Here is a 19706-nt window from a genome sequence, read left to right as displayed (position 1 = left end):
TGAAAGATACTTTTTATAGAGACCTATAAAGCACACAAATTCTTGATCACTATCAAATTGAGAATCAAGCTAGGTCTGTCCATCCGTCCGTATATCAATCTGTGCATAGATTTCTCTTCTTTCAAAATAAATATGGGCATAAAATGTTCAGTCACAGCCAAAGACAATTTGCTTGTAATCCATTATGGATTTTTCAATCGGCTTAGTCCTTTTCGTAGTGCGTCTAGTTTTCGCGCAGAATTGCGCGATGAAGAGCAGCGTAAATACTGATTTACCTTGTGTTATACTCGTTCTACGAAACAGTGCAAAAGTTCCCAACTAAAACTAAGGCAATATCATCGACCGAATATAGTATTTAGGTTAAACGATGCCTTCACTTAAGGAAGGATTTGGTTTGCCTGATGTCAAAGGAGAAAAATGCGAAGAAAGTATCCATTCTTTTCTTCCATTTTGGTAGTAGATAAAAAAATACTTAAGAAATTTATTTAATTTTCTTATTCTAATATTTTTTTGGCAGAATGTGATAAGCGTATACGATTACGTTAGTCTGTCGCAATAATTAGAAAAATTTTAAAATACCAACAACTCCGAGATTGCAACATATTTGAATTTGCGGAATTCCTTTGCGCTATCGAAGAACTTTATAACCTATACGTAAATGAAAATCTTCACCATAACACATTAGTGCAGTGAGCTTACAAGTTTCATCTAAATAACAAATATAACTATGGCGCCAAAGATAGCCGGTCGATAGTCAAATGTTCGCCTTAAATTGCTTTTGCCTTCAACTATGCATTAAATGTGAACAAAGCGCATTTTCAAAGGTAAACGTTGACTTGTCTACATATGATATAATCCAAACATTCATATGTTAATTAAAATACATTTAAAGCTAAAACCGTGATTAGTTGAATAAACCGTTTTATAAAGTTACTCGTACGTGCATACACCGCACACGTTAACGAAAGGAAATATTCATTTCGCACGCATGCTTAAATGCGGCATCCATACGAAATTAAGTTATTTAAATTTAGTGACGTTCAGTTCGTTTATTCATTCGTTTACATTCTTTTTTAATTTCAGATCCGGTATTTCGATGTAATTTGATTAAATCACAACCACACAAAGGCCGCTAAGGCTTTCGAATTTAACGTATTCTACCAGAGCAACGAAAAGTATAGATTTACCGGTATCTGTTCATTTGTGGCGCAATATGCAAAATGCCACCTGCAGATCAAATGCTATTGTTCGCAACAAACGTAAGCCATGCAACCAGTATTGTGACCGCAGCCGCAGCCGCAGCCACAGGAACAGCCGCAAATAAGTCTATCAGCACCGCGCCAACCTTAACTATCGCAGTCAATGCGAGCATTTCGCTAGCAGGTGATAGTGCAACCACATTAGTGGATTTGGTGAACGTAAACAATACTGCTTTAAATAATCGCAACGTATCAGCATTTTTGAATAGCGAGTCACCGCAATGCAGTCCGCCCAGTGAAGAATGGTATGACAGTTATTTTGGTGTAAAATTGGCTGTGCCCGAATGGGAGGCCATATTCACCGCCATTATACTATCAGTGATAATAGTGTTGACCGTTATTGGAAACATTTTGGTCATTCTTAGTGTATTTACTTACAAACCGCTGCGCATTGTTCAGAATTTCTTCATTGTATCGCTGGCAGTGGCTGATTTAACGGTCGCCCTACTCGTGCTACCGTTTAATGTTGCTTACTCAATATTAGGTAGATGGGAGTTTGGTATATATTTGTGCAAAATGTGGCTTACATGTGATGTCATGTGTTGCACCTCTTCCATATTGAATCTTTGCGCGATCGCCCTAGATCGTTATTGGGCGATCACCGATCCCATTAACTATGCGCAAAAGCGTACTGTAGGACGTGTATTGCTGCTAATAGCTGGTGTTTGGCTACTATCATTGCTCATTAGCTCGCCACCATTGGTCGGCTGGAACGATTGGCCCGAAGAATTTACTAGTGCCACGCCTTGCGAATTGAATTCTGATCCCGGATACATAATCTATTCATCGTTAGGCTCATTTTTCATACCGCTCGTCATAATGACTATAGTTTACATTGAAATATTTATCGCTACCCGAAGACGACTACGCGAACGAGCTCAAGCGGCCAAAATAAACACAATAGCTTTGCGCTCAACTGCCACAGAGGTTACGGGCGCCGGTGCCGTGACCGCCAATGGCAAATCGTCGACTATCTCATCAATTTGCTATAATGTTCTATGTTGCGGCAAAGATTCGGCCAATTTCTCTACGCCTATGATTCAAAACGATCAAGATTCCATAAGTAGCGAAGCAAATGCAGCAAACAACGAAACTACACGCGCTCAGGCCGCTGAGCATCGAGTGATGGTGGTTACGCAACGAAAAAAGTCGCGTAGATCTAAAATAAAAGATTCCATTAAACATGGAAAGTCCCGAGCACGCAAGAACCAAGAGAAAGCCAATAATAGCGAACTTAACACTCAAAATCCCAAGGGGAGCGGTTGCGGCACGGAGAGTTTACTTTTGGCGGTGGGCGCAACAAATCGTGATGGCGATAATCAAGAAATATCTACTGAAAGCGGAAGTGATCCGAAAGGATGTATGCAAGTGTGCGGTAGCAATGACAATGAAGCCACCATTGGCGACATTGAGGACGAGAATGTCTCATTAAAAATAACACCACCACAATCGTCAGTTGGCGCCACATCTTCGTTAGCTGTCCCATTGCAAAAGAAACCTGCTGGCGTTTATCAATTCATCGAAGAGAAACAAAAAATTTCACTCTCAAAAGAACGTAGGGCAGCCAGAACATTAGGCATTATTATGGGTGTATTTGTTATATGCTGGCTACCTTTCTTTCTCATGTACGTAATCTTGCCATTTTGTGACGACTGCTGTCCAACCAATAAATTTAAAAACTTTATCACATGGTTGGGTTATATTAATTCGGTATTGAATCCGATTATCTATACAATATTCAATTTGGACTATAGACGGGCATTCAAAAGACTTTTGGGATTAAAATAAATCAAAACTAAAAAATATAACAACAAACATAAGTAAATCAATTTTTAAAACCCAACTATTATATATAAAGAAATTGCAAATGTATATATATAAGTTCAAATACCTACCCTCTAAGAATATAAAATAATTATTGTCCACATAACAAGCATAACTAATGTCCAACGTATAGTATTAATATGTATTGTATTGTATTATTGTGCGTGCGTGTGTGCGTTTAAGTGTATGTATATGCAAAATTCACAATCGTTGAAGAAGTTGAGTATGTTAATATGAATACAAAGCATTTCCTAAATAGCCTGCTTACGAACTTTATTCAGTGGATAAGCTCAATACTTATTTGTATTGAATCGACAATTATTTTTTAAATATTTCGATAAGAATCGCTTTAAAAATCTAGATGACTTGTAATAGGATATAATGCTTTTTAACCGAGCAGTGCGTACATATTGTAAAACAGAAAAAAATGAAAGCAAAAAAAAATTCAAATGCACATAAATGAATTCCCAGCTCTATTAGGCTGCACTCAATCATAAATAGGTATTTTGGTTTCGCAGAAAAAATCAAAACAATGCATGCTTAGTGGTTTTTATACCCTACACCACTTGCGATCCAGGGTACATTAAGTGAGTACGGACGTACGTTAACCGCAAACGGGCTTAAGATACGAGTCGCCTTTTATTACACCGATCGATTCAAAATCGCAAACTGAATCGATTTAAGACTGTCTGTCCTTGTAAAATTGTGTTCAAACTACAGGTCACAATTTTTAAGATATTTTGGTAAAATTTGTTATAGTCACGCGTTTTGACCCAGGAATGAACGCTGTTGAAAATGGTTCGGGTCGGTCCACTTTTTCGACTATTCACCATACAACATCCTTTTCTAAAAAGCCGCTATATGAAAAAAAAATTGCATATTTTTAAATTTCTCATAATAATTATTTCATACAGAAATAAACTCTAGAAAATTTGTACCATCTACGTCTATTTTTGGCTCCTGCCCTATGTAAGAATTAAGCTTTTAGTCCACAAAGTCGCGTTTTAAGCCCGCCTCTCCATAAATACCCACATGGAAAATATGCCTTTATAAGAATTGTGTTAGACAATGTGGTTTAGGCTATTTAATCGTCCGCCTTGCTCGACTATAATGTTCTCAATTCTTTTCATAATATATTCCAAACATAATCATTTTCAAATCAATATCAATTCAAAAAAATAAGTTGGATGGCCGACTACGCTTCACTTTACTTTAATGCCTCATCTAAGAGAAAGTACGATGCCGTTTCTTATCCTCATTTCAGGTTTTTCAGGTTGGGTTAGGGTATAAAGTAAATAACCGTCATCGTTGAAACTGCAAGCTGTAGTTAGTTGCCAGCTTTCATATGCCAGGTACCGTAACGGCAATATATCCGCCGACCTCATTATATTAACTGATAGCTGGCAGATATCATCTCCAACTATTTCCTCGCCTCCTGTAGACTCATACGCGAAACATATAACATTAAAGTTGATATTTGTGCCGAGACATTCAAAAAATGTACTCAACGAAATGCGTAACATCCTTGAAGTTTAATTGTATCTCGAATATGCAAATGCATGTTATGCAAATTTTATCTTACAAAGGTAACAACTAGAGTGTTGTACCATACCGTAGAGAGAGATTATAATTATGTATTGGTGAAGGGCAATTTTACTTGGACAAGTTGAATTTGGAGAAGCATTCAAACGAATTTGTGTCGTCAATTAACTTCGCTTGTAATAGTCACCGACGATTAGTTCACGATTTCAAGATTAATTAAACAACTGTTTGAAATTTTCAAAGGCATTTACCAAATGTTGGGATGGGGAGCAAGCTCGAAATTTCGACGCTGCGAACGGACTCACCGAGAAACTGACTGATTGAAGCAAATTTCGACTTATGATTTTACCGCTCAGTTGTCATCAAAATGAATCAGTTTTAGGGAAAGTTAAAAAACATGGTTGTCTAGAACGCTCAGACAGAAAAGAGCAAAAAGGGTTATGTCTTTTTTATGATGACTATAGGAAGAAATCGTCGAACACGATTAATACGATGCTTAGTTAAATAAAGTACTATATAGTGCGGGGTAAATTAAAGCAAGCAATCGTGCAAGAGTCGGCTGTCCCAGTGGCTGCGGGGTTACATTGCTAATAAAGATTTTAGTTCCCTAGCCTTCACCTGAATGACCTCTTTGCCCTGAAAGATACTGCATATATGTTGCGGAAAGATGACAAAAAGTCGTTGAACAGAATGCATTCGTAATGTATATATATGGTACCATATATACTGTGTTTGAACCTTGCTCGAAGAATATTAATACAACTAATACGCCATCTCATTGGCGCCGGCTACATTTCTCATGCATATAGCTCGGTGTTACGGAGCGATAATAATGATTTTATATTGTTATCATCTACCTTCGGTTGCAGAGAGACGATATTTGTAGGTTGCACTGCTCACTAGGCAATCCATTTTGAATGTATGTGTGATTTTGCTTTTTAGTAAATCTCTTGATCTCGAAATAAGCTTAAATGTTGCGAATTATTTCGCCATAAAAAGCGTTATTGACCCAAAGTTACTTTGTTTGTTACTTCGATCATGACGTGGCTTTCATTGCCTGAGTAGAGACGCTATTCTCGAAATTTATCTACATATTCTTGCGATTTCAAGTTTTGGAGAAGGAATTCGAATATTTTATCAATGTTATTGAAGCTTATGCTGCTCTACTATTACCACTTTATTAGGGTAAATCCAATAGGGCATGACCTCGGAAGAATCTTCTGCTACGACTAAACCCTAAAGACTGAAATAAAATGAAGACTTGGTATGTGTACATTGGCGTAAACAAAAGCGAAAGTAAGCAATTCTCTCTCTCTCTGTTTTAACCTTTGATAAGCCTAAGTACATTTAAGGCAACTTTTCGTAGTGGAGAGAAATGTCATCCTAAAGGGTCTTAGCCTTAATTAACCTTATTGAAGGTAAATTTCTGTGAAGCAGCTTTGAGATTCCTTTCAATTATATTTCAATGTGGTTACAATTGATATCGCAAATTAGAAGATATATATATAGATAGATATCAATGTGGCGGTAAACTATTATATAACTCAATAAGAGTACGTGTATGCGTGCGTTTTCGTTTCCATTACTTTCAAAGGGAAATTTATTTTAAATTTGATGGTTTGTTGCACACAACTATCTTTATGCATTTATTTTATTGATTTTTAAATTTCGATAGCTCGTTATTTTTTTTTTTTTCTTCTTTCATTTATTCATATCGACACAACCACGCGCTCACGCACACAACGAGGCAAAGAGAAATTGAAAAAAAAAAATAGTTATTTTATCAATTAATCTCAAATATATGCCATTTAATTAAATATTATAAATTTCATTAAAATTTCCGCAAATACATTAGGCATCATACTCAATAGCATCATCATTATTCGGAGGTAGGCGTATCTACGTATGCACGTATGACATACCGACGATTGAATCTGTCATAAAGTGGCAAATAATTAAAATTGCAAATTATTTATTATGTTGAATAAGTCAAACCATAAATAAATTTGTGGGCGCACATATGGGCAAATTTACACGTGAACGAAACGCATAATCTTCTTCTTACGTCCGCAAACATTGTTGAGGTGACCTAAAAATTGAAACAAAGGACTATCTAATGAACCTTACTAAGTGAATAAAATAATTGCAAGGCGTGTGTGCTAAGAAAAATCAAGCCCATAATGCTTAAACCGATTCGGTTTGCTTCTCCAGGGAGTAGAGAGAAAAGAATAGATTTGACGGAGCTGTTATTTTACTGCTATAAGCAGCTATACATATTGGAAAGACCCATAATTAACTTTTCAAAATGATTTTGATAGCTTTACGATCGAAAAAATAAATAGATAACTAATTTTCGATACCCGATAATAATGGCTGAACATAGCCGGCTGTTTGCCGACCTATTTTGTACATTCATTTTAATCAATTTATCTGTAGCATAAGCATTTCCAATCGATATCTTGCTTGCCACACACATTTACACACACGGGCAGAGTGATATGCCACTGATATACGCCACATAGGGTCTCAAAAGCTTCCTTCTGGATCTTGCAAGCGTTTTGAAGGAAATGAATATACCCCACACTGCAGGTGGAGTGTATAAAAAGGTCAGTTTTCACTTATCTATCTTGAAAGCGGTACATCAACATTCCCCACACCCAAGATATGTTAAGTTTTCGCGTATGATTATAACACCCAAACGGACTTGAGACCTTTTATTTTATAGATCAATAGAGAAAATGATTCTACACGTATTTGTCCGCCTGTTCATCTGGTGTCTGTCCAAGTTTTCTTGTATTCAGCTTGCAGGCGGACATATTTTAGACCAGGCACAGAACCTATTAAAAATGATTGGGATTGGACCACTTTCTCGATCATTCCCCATATAATCTTGATCTTTTGATAAGTCGTTATATGAACATCTGAAAGTTGGTATAAGGCGTTTAATGGTGATCCGTTGCCTACTGTAGTGGTATAAAGGTGAAGGTAGGTTACTGACCTTGCAGGGTCGAATTTTGAAGCCTTACATTAATAAAACCAGTAACGAGATCGTTACGTACCCTACACCACATAATTTCCATGAAAGCCCCCATATTGGAAGATGCTTGGATATTATCGTGGTCCTAATAAATATGTCCTACTTGTACCTTGTGCTGTGATCAATACCATAAAGGATCGGTTTTGAATATCTTATTTCAATGAAGACTCCACTAAAGGATTAATATGGACGATGAGGTTTTCCGCTTCTTCTCAGTACAAAAATATGAAAGCCCATATCAGTTGAGAAGTCACAGTTTCGTTTTTACATTAAACTTTACAACCGAATTTTTACATCAAAAAAATTTCAAATACCAGTCTAAAGTTTGACAGACTTTTAAATACATATTATATGGACTACGGCCTGTAAGAATTTTGTCGACTAATCGACACGCTAGCACTTCCCTTATAAGTGGATACAAAGAATTGATTTCAGGGCGGACGTGATTTTCTTCTTTGTTCAATTCGAAAAAAGTCTTGTAGAGACGGAGGGCTATGGAGAGCTCATTAGTGCACCCTTTTTGACAAGGTTTCAACAACGAATATATACATATATTTACACGATTTTTATATAGGTGCGGCAACCTATTTGCTTAGGTTTGGTTTTTAAGCTAAATTTTAATTACATAATCATAATGAAAATTGAAAAATACTACTCTATGACATCGTAGAGAATGGAGCTTACATTAAGACGCACGTCTGCACACTCATACACACACATATTAATCGTTAAATTTAAGAGTAGATACTTGTAAAATAAAAATCCTTTCTTTTTTTTTTTGTTTTTTTTTTTAGAGTTGAATTGAAATATTAAAATATATCATAAATATACTGAGTAAGAATGAAACGTGAATTAATGCAGTAAAATGATTTCAAGCTTACTTAAAGAAAAAACTGCAAAAAATGTGTGTAAATCTTCCTAATCTAAAATATAAATCAAAAGCATATAAATAAAAAAGAAAATTTTATAGATTCGTTTCAGGGCGAATCATGAATACTCACTCGTCAAGCGAATCGCTTTTGCAACGATACCTTTTCCTTTTACTCGTTTAACAAAAATCTATAATTAAGGGAACACCTAAGCTATTAAACCTTGTGATTGTCTTCGTTTCTATTAAATATTTCATCGGCCGATTGAAAGGCAAGAATAACCTAAGATTTCCGACGTCGTTCTCAGTTATTCAGGGGTCAGGTGGATTGGTTTTAAAATTCAATCTATACACTTGGACGAAGAATATCATCTAATGAAAAGACGGACGATAGCAACCAAAAACGCAATAAGAGTCTAAAGTAACACTTAATTGGGATCTCCGATGCATAATATGATGACATATATATACGTATACTTACCAACTTTCAACTCCTTTTTATCCGATTATGAAAGCGTTAACGGCGATTGTAAATTAATTAAGATACAGCATATAATAAAATAATCAAAATCAAAATAGGGGATAATACCTAATGAATAATAAATTGCGTTGTACAACAACAATTATATATCATATGAACGGTTTGATGTACGTGTACTCTGTAAGAAAAAGTATTCTAATCTGTATGGCGTGGAACATTGTTGTAGCTAAATTTATTCAATTATATAATATATAAGACATTAAAAGTTATTAAAGTGAATTTTGTTTTTCCAATAAACTATTAAAATTGAGAACTTTTTTTCTTGACCCTTTATTACATTTCATTGCATATTTCGCTTAAACATGACAAATAAGTTGAGAATTAATATCTAAATCTTTTCGAAATTTCTTAGGAAGGGTAAGTAGTTAAGTTAAAATACGCATCCCTGCCTCTTTTATGTTTTTTAATTGCATTGTATCTATATTCAGACCAGAATTCAAACCCCTTAGATGCCCTTTAAAATTACCAGTCTTGCGCGCTAAATGAAAGGTGAACGGTCTGGGCCGATCTTTTAAAAAATCAATTATCGGGCCAATGGCCTCTACGAATTGAAATTATATTTTCAAGGTGAAGAAAGAAGACGGTTTCTTTAATGCAATTCTCCTTGTATCGGTTGTGCGTTTTGAATTTTGGCAACAGGCACAAACACGAGAAACTGACGGTTTCAAGACACTTGGAATGTTTTTTAAAACATTCTGATTTCGAAATTTCCTGAATTTTTCATAACGAATTACTTATAGACGTAATAACATTGAGCTTGTGTTTGTAAACCTAAAAAAATTTGAGAAAATGCTCAATTGGCCTAAACCTATTAACACAATTCTTGGCTTTCTTATAATTTGATCGTTTAACCCAGAGAGTTGACGCGCGGATTTCCGTATTCTGAGATCAATGCCACAAATTGACTTTGTAAATAGGCATACGGGGCCAGCACAAGCATTCATAATGCCTAAATAGGAAACGACTTCCAACAAATCTCAGTTTTCAATAAATTTTGTCTTTTGTTTGTATTTCGATTTTCATTAAAGTATGAAGGGTGAAAACTACCAGAACCAGATAAATATTTGCCTTACTTCTTTCAATTACATTAAAAACCTTCGAATTTGTTTTAATCACTTCTCTTTTCATTTACCCGATATTTTAGAAAAGTAAGGTGCACATATTTTCACACATATGTCAATTAAGAAAAATGCGTGTAGTTATAACATTTAACGGATGGGTAGTAAAAAAATATTAAAATTCCTTTTTCATTAGCGTAAACAAATGGGATAAGGACAATAAGAGTTTGTATATGCTTCTTGGCGTCATAAATACTTTTACAAGCCAAATCATAAGTTTCCCGTCAAATCGATTCCACTTCTTTCTAAAGAACATCTTAAGTTTGCGGCCACATAAAAAGTTTCCACGGTTTTTTGGTACATATTTAAGCAAAAATTTTGTTCATTGAAAATCAGTTTTAATCAAGTGCACATTGACCATTACTATGTATGAGCTTTTGCTATTTTTCGGGTAGCTTCGTAAGTCTGTCGGCGTAAAACTTCTGTGGTTTATCGTCGAAAAACTTGGTCGAGCGATTTTCAGCGGCACTTCGGTTGGCCAATTTTTTACCATCAACAGAGTTTTGCGGGGACTGAAAGAAATGGTAGTCAAATAGTGCAAGGTCCTTGTTATATAGTGGATGCATCAAAACTTCCCAACCAGCTTCAGCCAATTCGTTTAGAGTCATCAAAGACGTGTGTGACCACGTATTGTCACGATGGAACACACCTTCCTTCCTGTTGGCCAATTCCGATCGCTCTTTCTGAATTGCTTCGTTCAAATGGTGAAGATGTACACAGTACAGAACTAAATTGATGGTTTCGCCAAGTTGCAGCAGATCACAATGAACAATTATCTTCTCATCCCACCAAACTCTCAACATTTTTCATGACCTGTAACGGTTCGCTTCAAAAATTGTTCGATTTCGTTACGTTTCAGCAGCGTTTCACCGATAGTTATTCGGTCAATCTAATTTCTTTGCGTTAATTCATGTGTGCCACATGAATTAATTATAGCCTACTCCTTTCAAATGATTCCAAACTGTCATGTGGTCGATGCATCACATAGCGTATTTCTTTGGATATTATACCCATTTTCGAATCAACATAACTTTTACCGACTAAAGAATTGCAAAATTGTTTGCACCCAAAATGTAAGCTGAAATTTCACCTTTTAAGCACATGTTCCTTTGAAACAATCAGGTCAGTGTTGCCAGATATATAGACATCAATACCATTTAGTCGCAGAAAACCGCCGCGACTTTTTATTTTCAATATAAATTTACGTAGTTACCATATTTTCTTACTGAAGGACGCATGAAGATCGTAAGGTATAAAAACTATAAATAATATGTAAATATTTTATATTGGCACCTCTGTCGAACTTAGCGCAATTGCTTCTTTTTCTCGTCTCAACTCTTACTTTAGTTTGTTTTGTTTGTTAATATAGAGGATTGTGTGATTTACAGATTATATTAGTTTTTGCTTACAGATCTAAGCTCTGAAATATCTATACAGATAGCAAAAGCACAACAAAAAAATGTCTACCAAAGGAAATTGCGAGGTTTTCGTCGGCGATAATAAAGACAAAAGTAAAATTGTGAAAAACATTACGAAAGTATTGGACTTTTCTGAAGACATAAACAGTTTGCAACGTTTGCAAGCATCGCATTCTCCCACTATGTCTAACGAAAGTGATCTATCATTCTCTTGGTCGATGGATCATGAAGTCGAAACATACACGAACGCTATTGATGCTGATGAATTGCCAGCTTTCGAAATTCGACTAATATCGCCGTTGGGACGTACACCGTCTCCCATACGAAGTGAAAACATGTCACCGTCATTGAGAACACCAAATTTTGAACATCTAATATCCAATAACTGCCAAAACGATCCCGAGTTCGTTGCTCTTCAGGACATAAATGCTCAAATTAGCCCGCCTAGTGAACATAGCGATGCTGACACCTCACTTCAACGTACTGGTAGCTTAGAAACTATTTTCGAAGGAGTATTTTTAAATACACCTCCTCGTCAACGACTCAGCATGCAATCCCGTTCAGGCAGTCGAAATCGCAATAACCTCTTAGAGAAAGTGACCTTTAATCGTTTGTTTTGTTGCACAGAGAACAAATCGCCACAGTCAATGGAACGTCAGCTATTATCATCGTGTCCTTTAGATTTTAAATCCTTATCTCTCACCGAAGAAACCTTATGATAAATTTATATTATACTACTCTACTTACTTGTAATTAAAATAAGCACCGCATAGCACAGCATCATGCAAATTAATTTCATTTAATATCGAATCGAATCGAATTTAATATTCAGAGTAATAATATTTGTTAGGTACATTGATCGGTGTATCGAAGAGAAAAAGAAAACTATTTTAATTTAATTACTTTGATTTACTCCGGTTAAACGTTTTTCTCAATATTAGTGTTGTTTCTATTCAAAATTCTAAAGTGCTTAGTGTAATTTTAGATGGTTCAATCAATTTTATACTATCGTGTCCAATTTCTCAGTAAACTAATAACACAACTTTATTTTGCATTGTCTCTCTCTTCATATTCCAAATATAGTTTATATTAAAACTTCAAATTAGTAAAAAAAAGTGTATTTTATTGCAATGGAAATATTGCGTTGTCATAAAAATCTTAAAAGACTAAATATATAAATCAGGTAATAAAATAAGGAGGAAAGCAATTTTAAAGGCAAATGTAACACGCGCACGTATATGTTGACGCTCGTGCAATTATGCACGTATGCGAACTTTAGATGTCGTGAACCATATATACATACGTATGAATGTGTATTTCAAAAATATTTACAGACTTACGCTTCCACTGCACTTGGCCGAAACGGATGTTCGCATAGCCGCATCCATATTTATGGCGGCTAGTGTACTTTATCAATTAGTTACTGGAATTTGTCAGAAGTTCTTTGAGTGACGTGAAGCTGGAAAAATTTTTACTTTTAAAAGGCCTGCGTTTTCATTATGCCACCTGCAATTAATTACTTGTAAAATAATGCAAAGATAATGGCTTAAAAAATCAAGATAAACGCACTTTAAATTACGTTCCTGCAAACGGGCTTTGACTTTACTCTTAATCGTTGATACGCCGCCGGCACTGTGAAGACCGCGGCCGGTAATTATAAACACATTCTTATATGAATCTGACGATGAACGCAACTCGGTGATATGACGATCCAAGAATATATCTAAACATTCCAAGGCTTCGGCAACGTACAGATAATGCAGGTCCAAGAGATCCTGATTGTTTTGGTTGTATTTGTGAACTTCCATAATGCAATTGGCCGCTACTTGATTGTACATATCAATTTTTTTTTTATGCAGTTCTGTTATTTGAGAATAATAAGGCGCAACAGCACCTTGACCTCTTACGATCGCTTCCTGGGCTTTCTTGTAGCACTCATTTTTCAATTGTCTATGATGGTCAGCCAAATTTCGAGTTTCTTCAAATTTCCTTAGAACCGTTTCTTTTATATTATCGTCTTTAATATCGAAGAGCTCTTTGCTATCTATTTGTTGTTGTTTTTGGAGATTAGTTTGAACTTCTTGATTTAACTGTAAAATAATAATACAATACAACACAAATAATAATTATGTACACTGTTAATCTAAATATACAATTTTCAGTGCTCAGAAAGCAGCAAACCACCTATACTACTCTAGCTAACTCAAACTGACTCCACTGTCTACATACACATATTTTCGAGGTTTACGTATTCGCTCAATTTTGTAATTGTTAGAGCACTCAGAAAGACCTAGAAGAGCTCCGGGTGCTTATTTGGCACATTTCTATTCAGGTTTTAAAAATTTAATGATAAAGCTAGCCGAACGTCTTTTTTTACTATTGGATTGGAAGATACTCACCAATTCTTTTTTCCGCCGAGCACATTGCATCAAACGTTCTTGTTTTTGGTTTACTGTATGCAAGCTTTGTCTATCGGATTTGCTACCTATATTCATGGTGCTTTGAAGTATCGACACAGTCTTATTGTAGTTGTTACCGTTTGCACCCAGTATGTCCAGTAAAGTATCCCGTGGAATGTCAGGAAATGTTTCACAAAGTTTCATTTGCGTTAAATGAGTAGCCAGGTCCTTAGGTTTATCACCTTCTTTCTCCTGATGTAGTATGTCCTCACGATCCTGATTAAAAATCATTAATGCCATTTCCATATCCAACAACTCTCGCACATTTGCGGGGGACTCTTTGCATTCAGCGTATTTTGGGCTCTTCAAAAGTCGAGCAAACTCTTCGTCCTCCCGTATAATCTTTTGACGTTCTTCTTCTATATAGTGATGGACAGACTCCATGCACAACATGTATAAACGCTTGGCTAGCGAGCGTGACATAAACACATTCATGTTGACTGGCAGTTTTGTGCGCGTTTGATTTAGCAAGGAAGATGTTTCATGGCGGAAATATTCAATCAATTGTTGTATTAACTTTTCACCTAACGTTATTTCCAGCATTTCCTTATTGTCGCTTTTCTCTTTTTCGTCGCTCTCATCATCGTCGTCACTATTTTCTATTACGCTTTGTATGTCCGTCTGAGTCTCAACATCATGAAAGTTAGAATTTGCTTTGATTGGTGACTCCTGAAATTCCCTATCCATTTCATTGTCATATATTTGTAACGTCTGTTGTTCCGTATAATGTTCGCTTTCCAACACGAAAGATTTCTGAATAAATTCCTCTAGTTCGCGAAAGGACGAAGTATTATGTTGTTTGGAACGAGACCATCGACTGCGCTTTCTCTGGCGTTTTGGTAGATTTTCATTACTCATTACATTTTTATCTTGCAATGGTGTGGATGTATTCTTTGAACTGTCCCTTAACATTTCATTGGAATTCTTGCACAAACATATAAAATCGTCATCATTCACATAATCAACGTTTTCTTCATCGCTATTTACTCTTATCATTTCATCTTCCTTAAGTAATAAATTCGCTACCCAGTCTGCGTTTCCGCTGCATTTTAAAAATAAATCCCATAAACTAGATACATCTTCTTTTGGATATATTTGCCGTAAGGCAACAAATGCCGAATTCTCATTTGGGCAACCTACGCTGTGACGATCTGTACTTAGGACTGTAGCAGGTTTGCCCTCCTCCAAAGAGTCGTCGTCATTCATGGCTACAGGCACATTGAAATTTTCCTTAATTATGTCCAATAAAGTTTTATCACTACCAGCTTTTACATTGGCATGTTCTTCTTTACCTTTCGTTGAGGATTCATTTGAACTCCAAAAACCCTTTGCATTTTTTTCAGAGGGTTTCCAAGCTTCACTAAACGTTCTTTGTTCGCTCGTTTTCTGTGGAAAGAGTATAGTTGATGACGAAGATGGATACGCCCTTGATCCTCTATTGCGTTGCTCTTTAGGTTCCCTGGGATCTTTGTAAGGCTTCCACTCTGTATCCTCTAGCATTAATGTGGTAGAGTCATTAGAGTTCTCTATAGACCTGCTATTATTCCACGGTGAAATGCTTTTTGTTGGCAACACGTTATCATTGGAATTTTCCACGTATTCACTATTAAAAATTTGAAATTTTTCTTCGGTTTCAATTTCATACTGCGGTGCAACTATTACAGGTGGATAAGAACGTAGTTGGGGCAATGGAACCGTGTATTTCGTATCTTTAAGCATCTGTAATATAAAATTTGCTGTTCAATATGTATGAAGCAAAAGCGAAGAATCGAGTACGAAACAAGCGCTAATAATCAAACCTTTAACAAATCACTAGTATTTCCTTTTTCATATTTATCCAGCATGCGTTCGATGGTTTCGCGCGGCACTTCATGTCTATTTAACATCGCTAGTTTACGTGACGACTTATGCCATGAGGTTTTTGGCTCGAGCAGCTCCACTAAATAACCGTTTTTTACAGCAATTTGAACATAAGGTAACATTTCCCACAATTTCATATTTGTATTATCCACGATAATAGGACTCCATCCGTCTTCTGCCTTTTCGCGTGCTCGCCTTTGATTATGATCGTGAGCTTCAGCTAGGCGGTCAATACTGTATTTGTAGCGTCCGGCGGAATCATAAAAATAATCATCGCTGCTTAATACAAAATCGCGTATATCTTTTTCAGGCACCTGGGGCATATACTTTTGCATCAATAAATGAGCTAAATAAGTTTTACCCGAACCCGGAGCTCCACGCATAATTATCATAATGCGATAACCTGAATTTATTTGGTCGCCTATTTTTAATTCTTTGCTGGTTTCGTCGTCTAAAGTTCTGTTATTTGAGTTGGCATATGAATTGTTAATGCTGTTGCAAGACCTTTGAACTTTATTAAGCGGCGGTGAGATTTTTGGTATGGCACCAGAAGTTGTTAAAGGACGACTACTACAACTAGCCGTGCTATTATTGATTTCGTCCGTCTCTGTCTCAACCAATTGATCAATACATGTGTTCACTGGGTAGCAAAATCAACAGAATCAACTGCACACTAATATTTGATTGTTCAAAACGAAGGTCTACTTACAATTCCAATCATTAGCTTCACAAACAATACGTAAGCGCTGCATTGAAATTCCTCGAAACATATCCGATAATTGCTGCAACGTATGCTCACGATCTCCCTCCAAAGGCATTTTTATTTTGATAATGGATTAATTTTTAATTCTCCGTTAGTGGTACCGCGCCGATTTAGCGATTTGTGCTTCTTAATAATGTGCACGCGCTCTGCTGTAAATCAAATAGTTTCCGTAGTAAAATATTAATAAAAATTTCTTGCAAATTATCAGAATTTTTGGTTACAAAACAATAGATAACAAACTCATACAAACAACAAATTTATCATAATTACTAAAAATTGAACAGTATTGCCATATTCACGTAATTTCACTTTAATCTGTAATACGATAAACAAATATCGCATTGCAATCGAACATTTTTAAATTGAAATATCCAACACCAAGCCGACAGTATGCTAGATTTACCAAACCATTTGTAATACACTGAAACAAAGGTATTATCGATTTTGATAAGCTTAAGATTCTGAGGCGATTTAAGTTTGTTTTCGTATGCATATGTCTATTGTTGGAATGTTCACAATATTGTTACTTGGCTTATACACTGACGGTCGCAGAACTATTTTTAAAAAGGCGTGATCGGCACCCAATCACTGCGAGAAACAAAAAATTGCAATCTATAACAGTTATTGGTTTTTTATTCTGTAATGTTATTTAACGAAATCCATGGAAAAATCGGAACGATTGATTCATTTGTAAACACACCCATAATTAATAGAAATCTATAACTTATATAAGAGAGATTTAGATATCTAAAACTTGATACAACGCTTTCGAAGACCTACATAAATGCCAGGCTTATTTATTTAACTACAATGCGTAAGTTGGTATATCAGTGATTGTAGTGATGACTAAATTGAACATAAATCGCCTGCATGCCTTTTATAAATACAGCATCAATAAATTGTTATTCAGCAAAAACTTCTCCAAAAATATAAGACTTCACTTTGAAATTCGTGCTGATTGCGCATTTAACTACTGAACATATATTTAGGGAAGCAATATTCGCGTTTAGTTCAACTTAGCAAGATTCGAGTTCTATGAATCGATTATTCCTATCTATTAATTCTGTTATTTCACTTCATCGGCATGATTTCAGCAAAGGAAAATTATCTTAGGCCTATATTTCCTACAATCGGTATACATAGCGAGAATCAGCTACATTATTTTATTTGCAATCATTTTATTAAAAAATCTTAAAATGAAGCCCCAAAAAAATTTTATATTTTCTTTTTTTGTTCTTCTGTATTGCTCCGCTTACAAAAATTCATTTTACTACGACGACTTCGCCAGCAAAACCGGGTATACCAGCCTCAATTAACATTTCTTTTAAATCATTGACGGGCAAGTCTTTACCAATAACAATTAATTCTAAGAATTCTTGAAATTCCTTAAAGTCCAATCGCCATTTCCTTAATTGCAATGCAAGAAAATATTTTTTTTCATTATCTTTATATATATATAAATATATACATGTATATATATAACGGTATTACCTAAATTTCATATAGGCTAAGCCAGTTTCAGTTAAAGTAAATACAGTTCTCAAGAGTTTGGCTTGCTCGAGCCACATATCAATTTGCGACAAGAGTATAGCATCATGATCTTCATTATCTATATCCAAGGTTATTACAATATAGTTGCAATAAAGATGAAATAGCGACTGCAAAGTGTGCTTTTTAGGTTTATCATCATCATCGGCCATTTTGTTCAAATTTCGTTAAAAAAACCGATATATAGCTGAAATATGGTAATTTTCTTTAAAAAAGCAAAAAAAAAAGTTACCAATATTCAGACGACAAATTACAAATGAAAATAAATAAAAAAAATTTGTCATAGTAACTAGTCTGTCTATCCATAGGAATTTAAGTCAATTACCCATTAAATTGGCAATTAAGAGATATAGTCTCAGCCACTATAATTGTAATCTCTTAAAATTCAAAAGTAGAAAAGTACTAACTTTGATCCGTGTGTTGCAAGAAATACACAAAAGCACGTCTTCAAAGATCCTTTCAATCGACCATCACACACCTTGAAATAATAACAAAAAAAAAAAAAAAATTTTTGCAAAATTGTTAATTTGAGAGAAAGGAACAGAATGTGTGTTTCATCACCTTAATTAAGCGAAGCGAACTTCATATAAATTTTTCATTAAAAATTTTTATCGGTAAGAAGGCTTCAACAAACTAGTTCTCGGCGGTAACTTGAAAGAATAAAGTGCCCCTAAACCGTGCCGTTTCAAACATAAGTAATTTTAGCATTTTCAGTTAAACGGAAGACTTTCAATACACAATTCCAAATACGTTTGATTAGCATTGGCAGCGTTACTAATTTAACCATATTGAAAATATGACTTAAAGTGGTGCAAAGATATGATTTTGAATATTTCCTTTTTCTACATTCTGGTTGAAGTCTCCAATTTTCTGACATGTTGTCTAAATTCCGTAGCAATTGGCAAACAGCTGTGATATCTACCTCACTAAAATCCTTTTTGTGGTAATTGTTCTTATATTAATATATATAGAATTCAAGCCACAAATCTATTGGCTTAGTCCATCTCCATTCAACATACCAAAAAAAATATATATATATACAGAATTTGGTTGCGTGATATGCATAAACACTGTGCAGTTACGATGGTACCATGTATTTTCTTTTAATTTCGATACATATTTATTTCAAAAATCAAAGCTTATGATGGTGACGGCTGGTGGTCGATCTAAACATCCTGTTCAGTTTCTTTATCGTTGGCGAAAATGCGTTGCTTTCCTTTTATTCATTAACTCTTGTATTTTTGTTTTTATTTTTTATTTACAATAAATTGTATCGCAATAATAATTCTAAATATAATATAATAATAATAATTGTTTGCGTAATAGATTGTTTTGAATTTTTTTTTTTTTTTTGTATGTTTTATTATTTATGATTTTCTCGCCATATGTATACAAAACGAAGGAATCATTAATGTAAGAAAAATATTTATGAATAATAACAGACACTATACAAATGTGGACCAAAACTT

The 19706-nt window shown here is 35.0% G+C and overlaps 4 protein-coding genes across 7 annotated transcripts; 2 read left to right on the top strand and 2 right to left on the bottom strand.

Moving 5' to 3' along the window:
* The first annotated feature begins 1093 nt into the window (after positions 1-1093).
* Positions 1094-3070, top strand: LOC119632483 (tyramine/octopamine receptor). The gene has a single exon (XM_038025403.1). It carries the CDS (start codon positions 1221-1223, stop codon positions 3045-3047), a length of 1827 nt encoding a protein of 608 aa, XP_037881331.1. The 5' UTR covers positions 1094-1220; the 3' UTR covers positions 3048-3070.
* Positions 3071-11485: 8415 nt separating this feature from the next.
* LOC119631874 lies at positions 11486-12665 on the top strand. The gene has a single exon (XM_038024417.1). It carries the CDS (start codon positions 11649-11651, stop codon positions 12324-12326), a length of 678 nt encoding a protein of 225 aa, XP_037880345.1. The 5' UTR covers positions 11486-11648; the 3' UTR covers positions 12327-12665.
* Positions 12666-12871: 206 nt separating this feature from the next.
* LOC119632184 lies at positions 12872-18702 on the bottom strand. Of its 4 annotated transcripts, none has more exons than XM_038024982.1 (5): positions 18645-18702; positions 16636-16838; positions 15866-16566; positions 14007-15785; positions 12872-13697 (listed from the first exon to the last, which is right to left on the bottom strand). In XM_038024982.1, the coding sequence occupies exons 2-5, from the start codon at positions 16742-16744 to the stop codon at positions 13041-13043; spliced, it is 3246 nt and encodes a 1081-aa protein (XP_037880910.1). In that variant the 5' UTR covers positions 16745-16838; positions 18645-18702; the 3' UTR covers positions 12872-13040. The 4 variants fall into 4 exon arrangements, with proteins under 4 accessions (XP_037880910.1, XP_037880911.1, XP_037880912.1 ...); XM_038024983.1 differs by lacking the exon at positions 18645-18702 and adding an exon at positions 16936-16953; XM_038024984.1 differs by lacking the exon at positions 18645-18702 and having other exon boundaries at positions 12872-13113; positions 13177-13697; positions 16636-16927.
* Positions 17952-18389, bottom strand: LOC119632185. Its single transcript, XM_038024985.1, has 2 exons — positions 18181-18389; positions 17952-18096 (listed from the first exon to the last, which is right to left on the bottom strand). The coding sequence occupies exons 1-2, from the start codon at positions 18387-18389 to the stop codon at positions 17952-17954; spliced, it is 354 nt and encodes a 117-aa protein (XP_037880913.1).
* Positions 18703-19706: the final 1004 nt, after the last annotated feature.

This window comes from Glossina fuscipes, unplaced genomic scaffold (genome assembly GCF_014805625.2).
Source record: "Glossina fuscipes isolate IAEA_lab_2018 unplaced genomic scaffold, Yale_Gfus_2 1, whole genome shotgun sequence".
NCBI lineage: Eukaryota > Metazoa > Arthropoda > Insecta > Diptera > Glossinidae > Glossina > Glossina fuscipes.
Note: the sequence above shows the minus strand (reverse complement) of the source record. Positions and strands in the feature narration are given on the sequence as shown.

Coding starts and splice junctions, on each gene's coding strand:
- LOC119632483 (XM_038025403.1), top strand. CDS start 1,221: ATGCCACCTGCAGATCAAATGCTATTGTTCGCAACAAACGTAAGCCAT.
- LOC119631874 (XM_038024417.1), top strand. CDS start 11,649: ATGTCTACCAAAGGAAATTGCGAGGTTTTCGTCGGCGATAATAAAGAC.
- LOC119632184 (XM_038024982.1), bottom strand. CDS start 16,744: ATGCCTTTGGAGGGAGATCGTGAGCATACGTTGCAGCAATTATCGGAT. Junction 16,567..16,635: donor TGAAGCTAATGATTGGAATT/GTAAGTAGACCT, acceptor TTTGCTACCCAG/TGAACACATGTATTGATCAA. Junction 15,786..15,865: donor ATACTAGTGATTTGTTAAAG/GTTTGATTATTA, acceptor TTTATATTACAG/ATGCTTAAAGATACGAAATA.
- LOC119632185 (XM_038024985.1), bottom strand. CDS start 18,389: ATGGCCGATGATGATGATAAACCTAAAAAGCACACTTTGCAGTCGCTA. Junction 18,097..18,180: donor TTAGCCTATATGAAATTTAG/GTAATACCGTTA, acceptor ATTGCAATTAAG/GAAATGGCGATTGGACTTTA.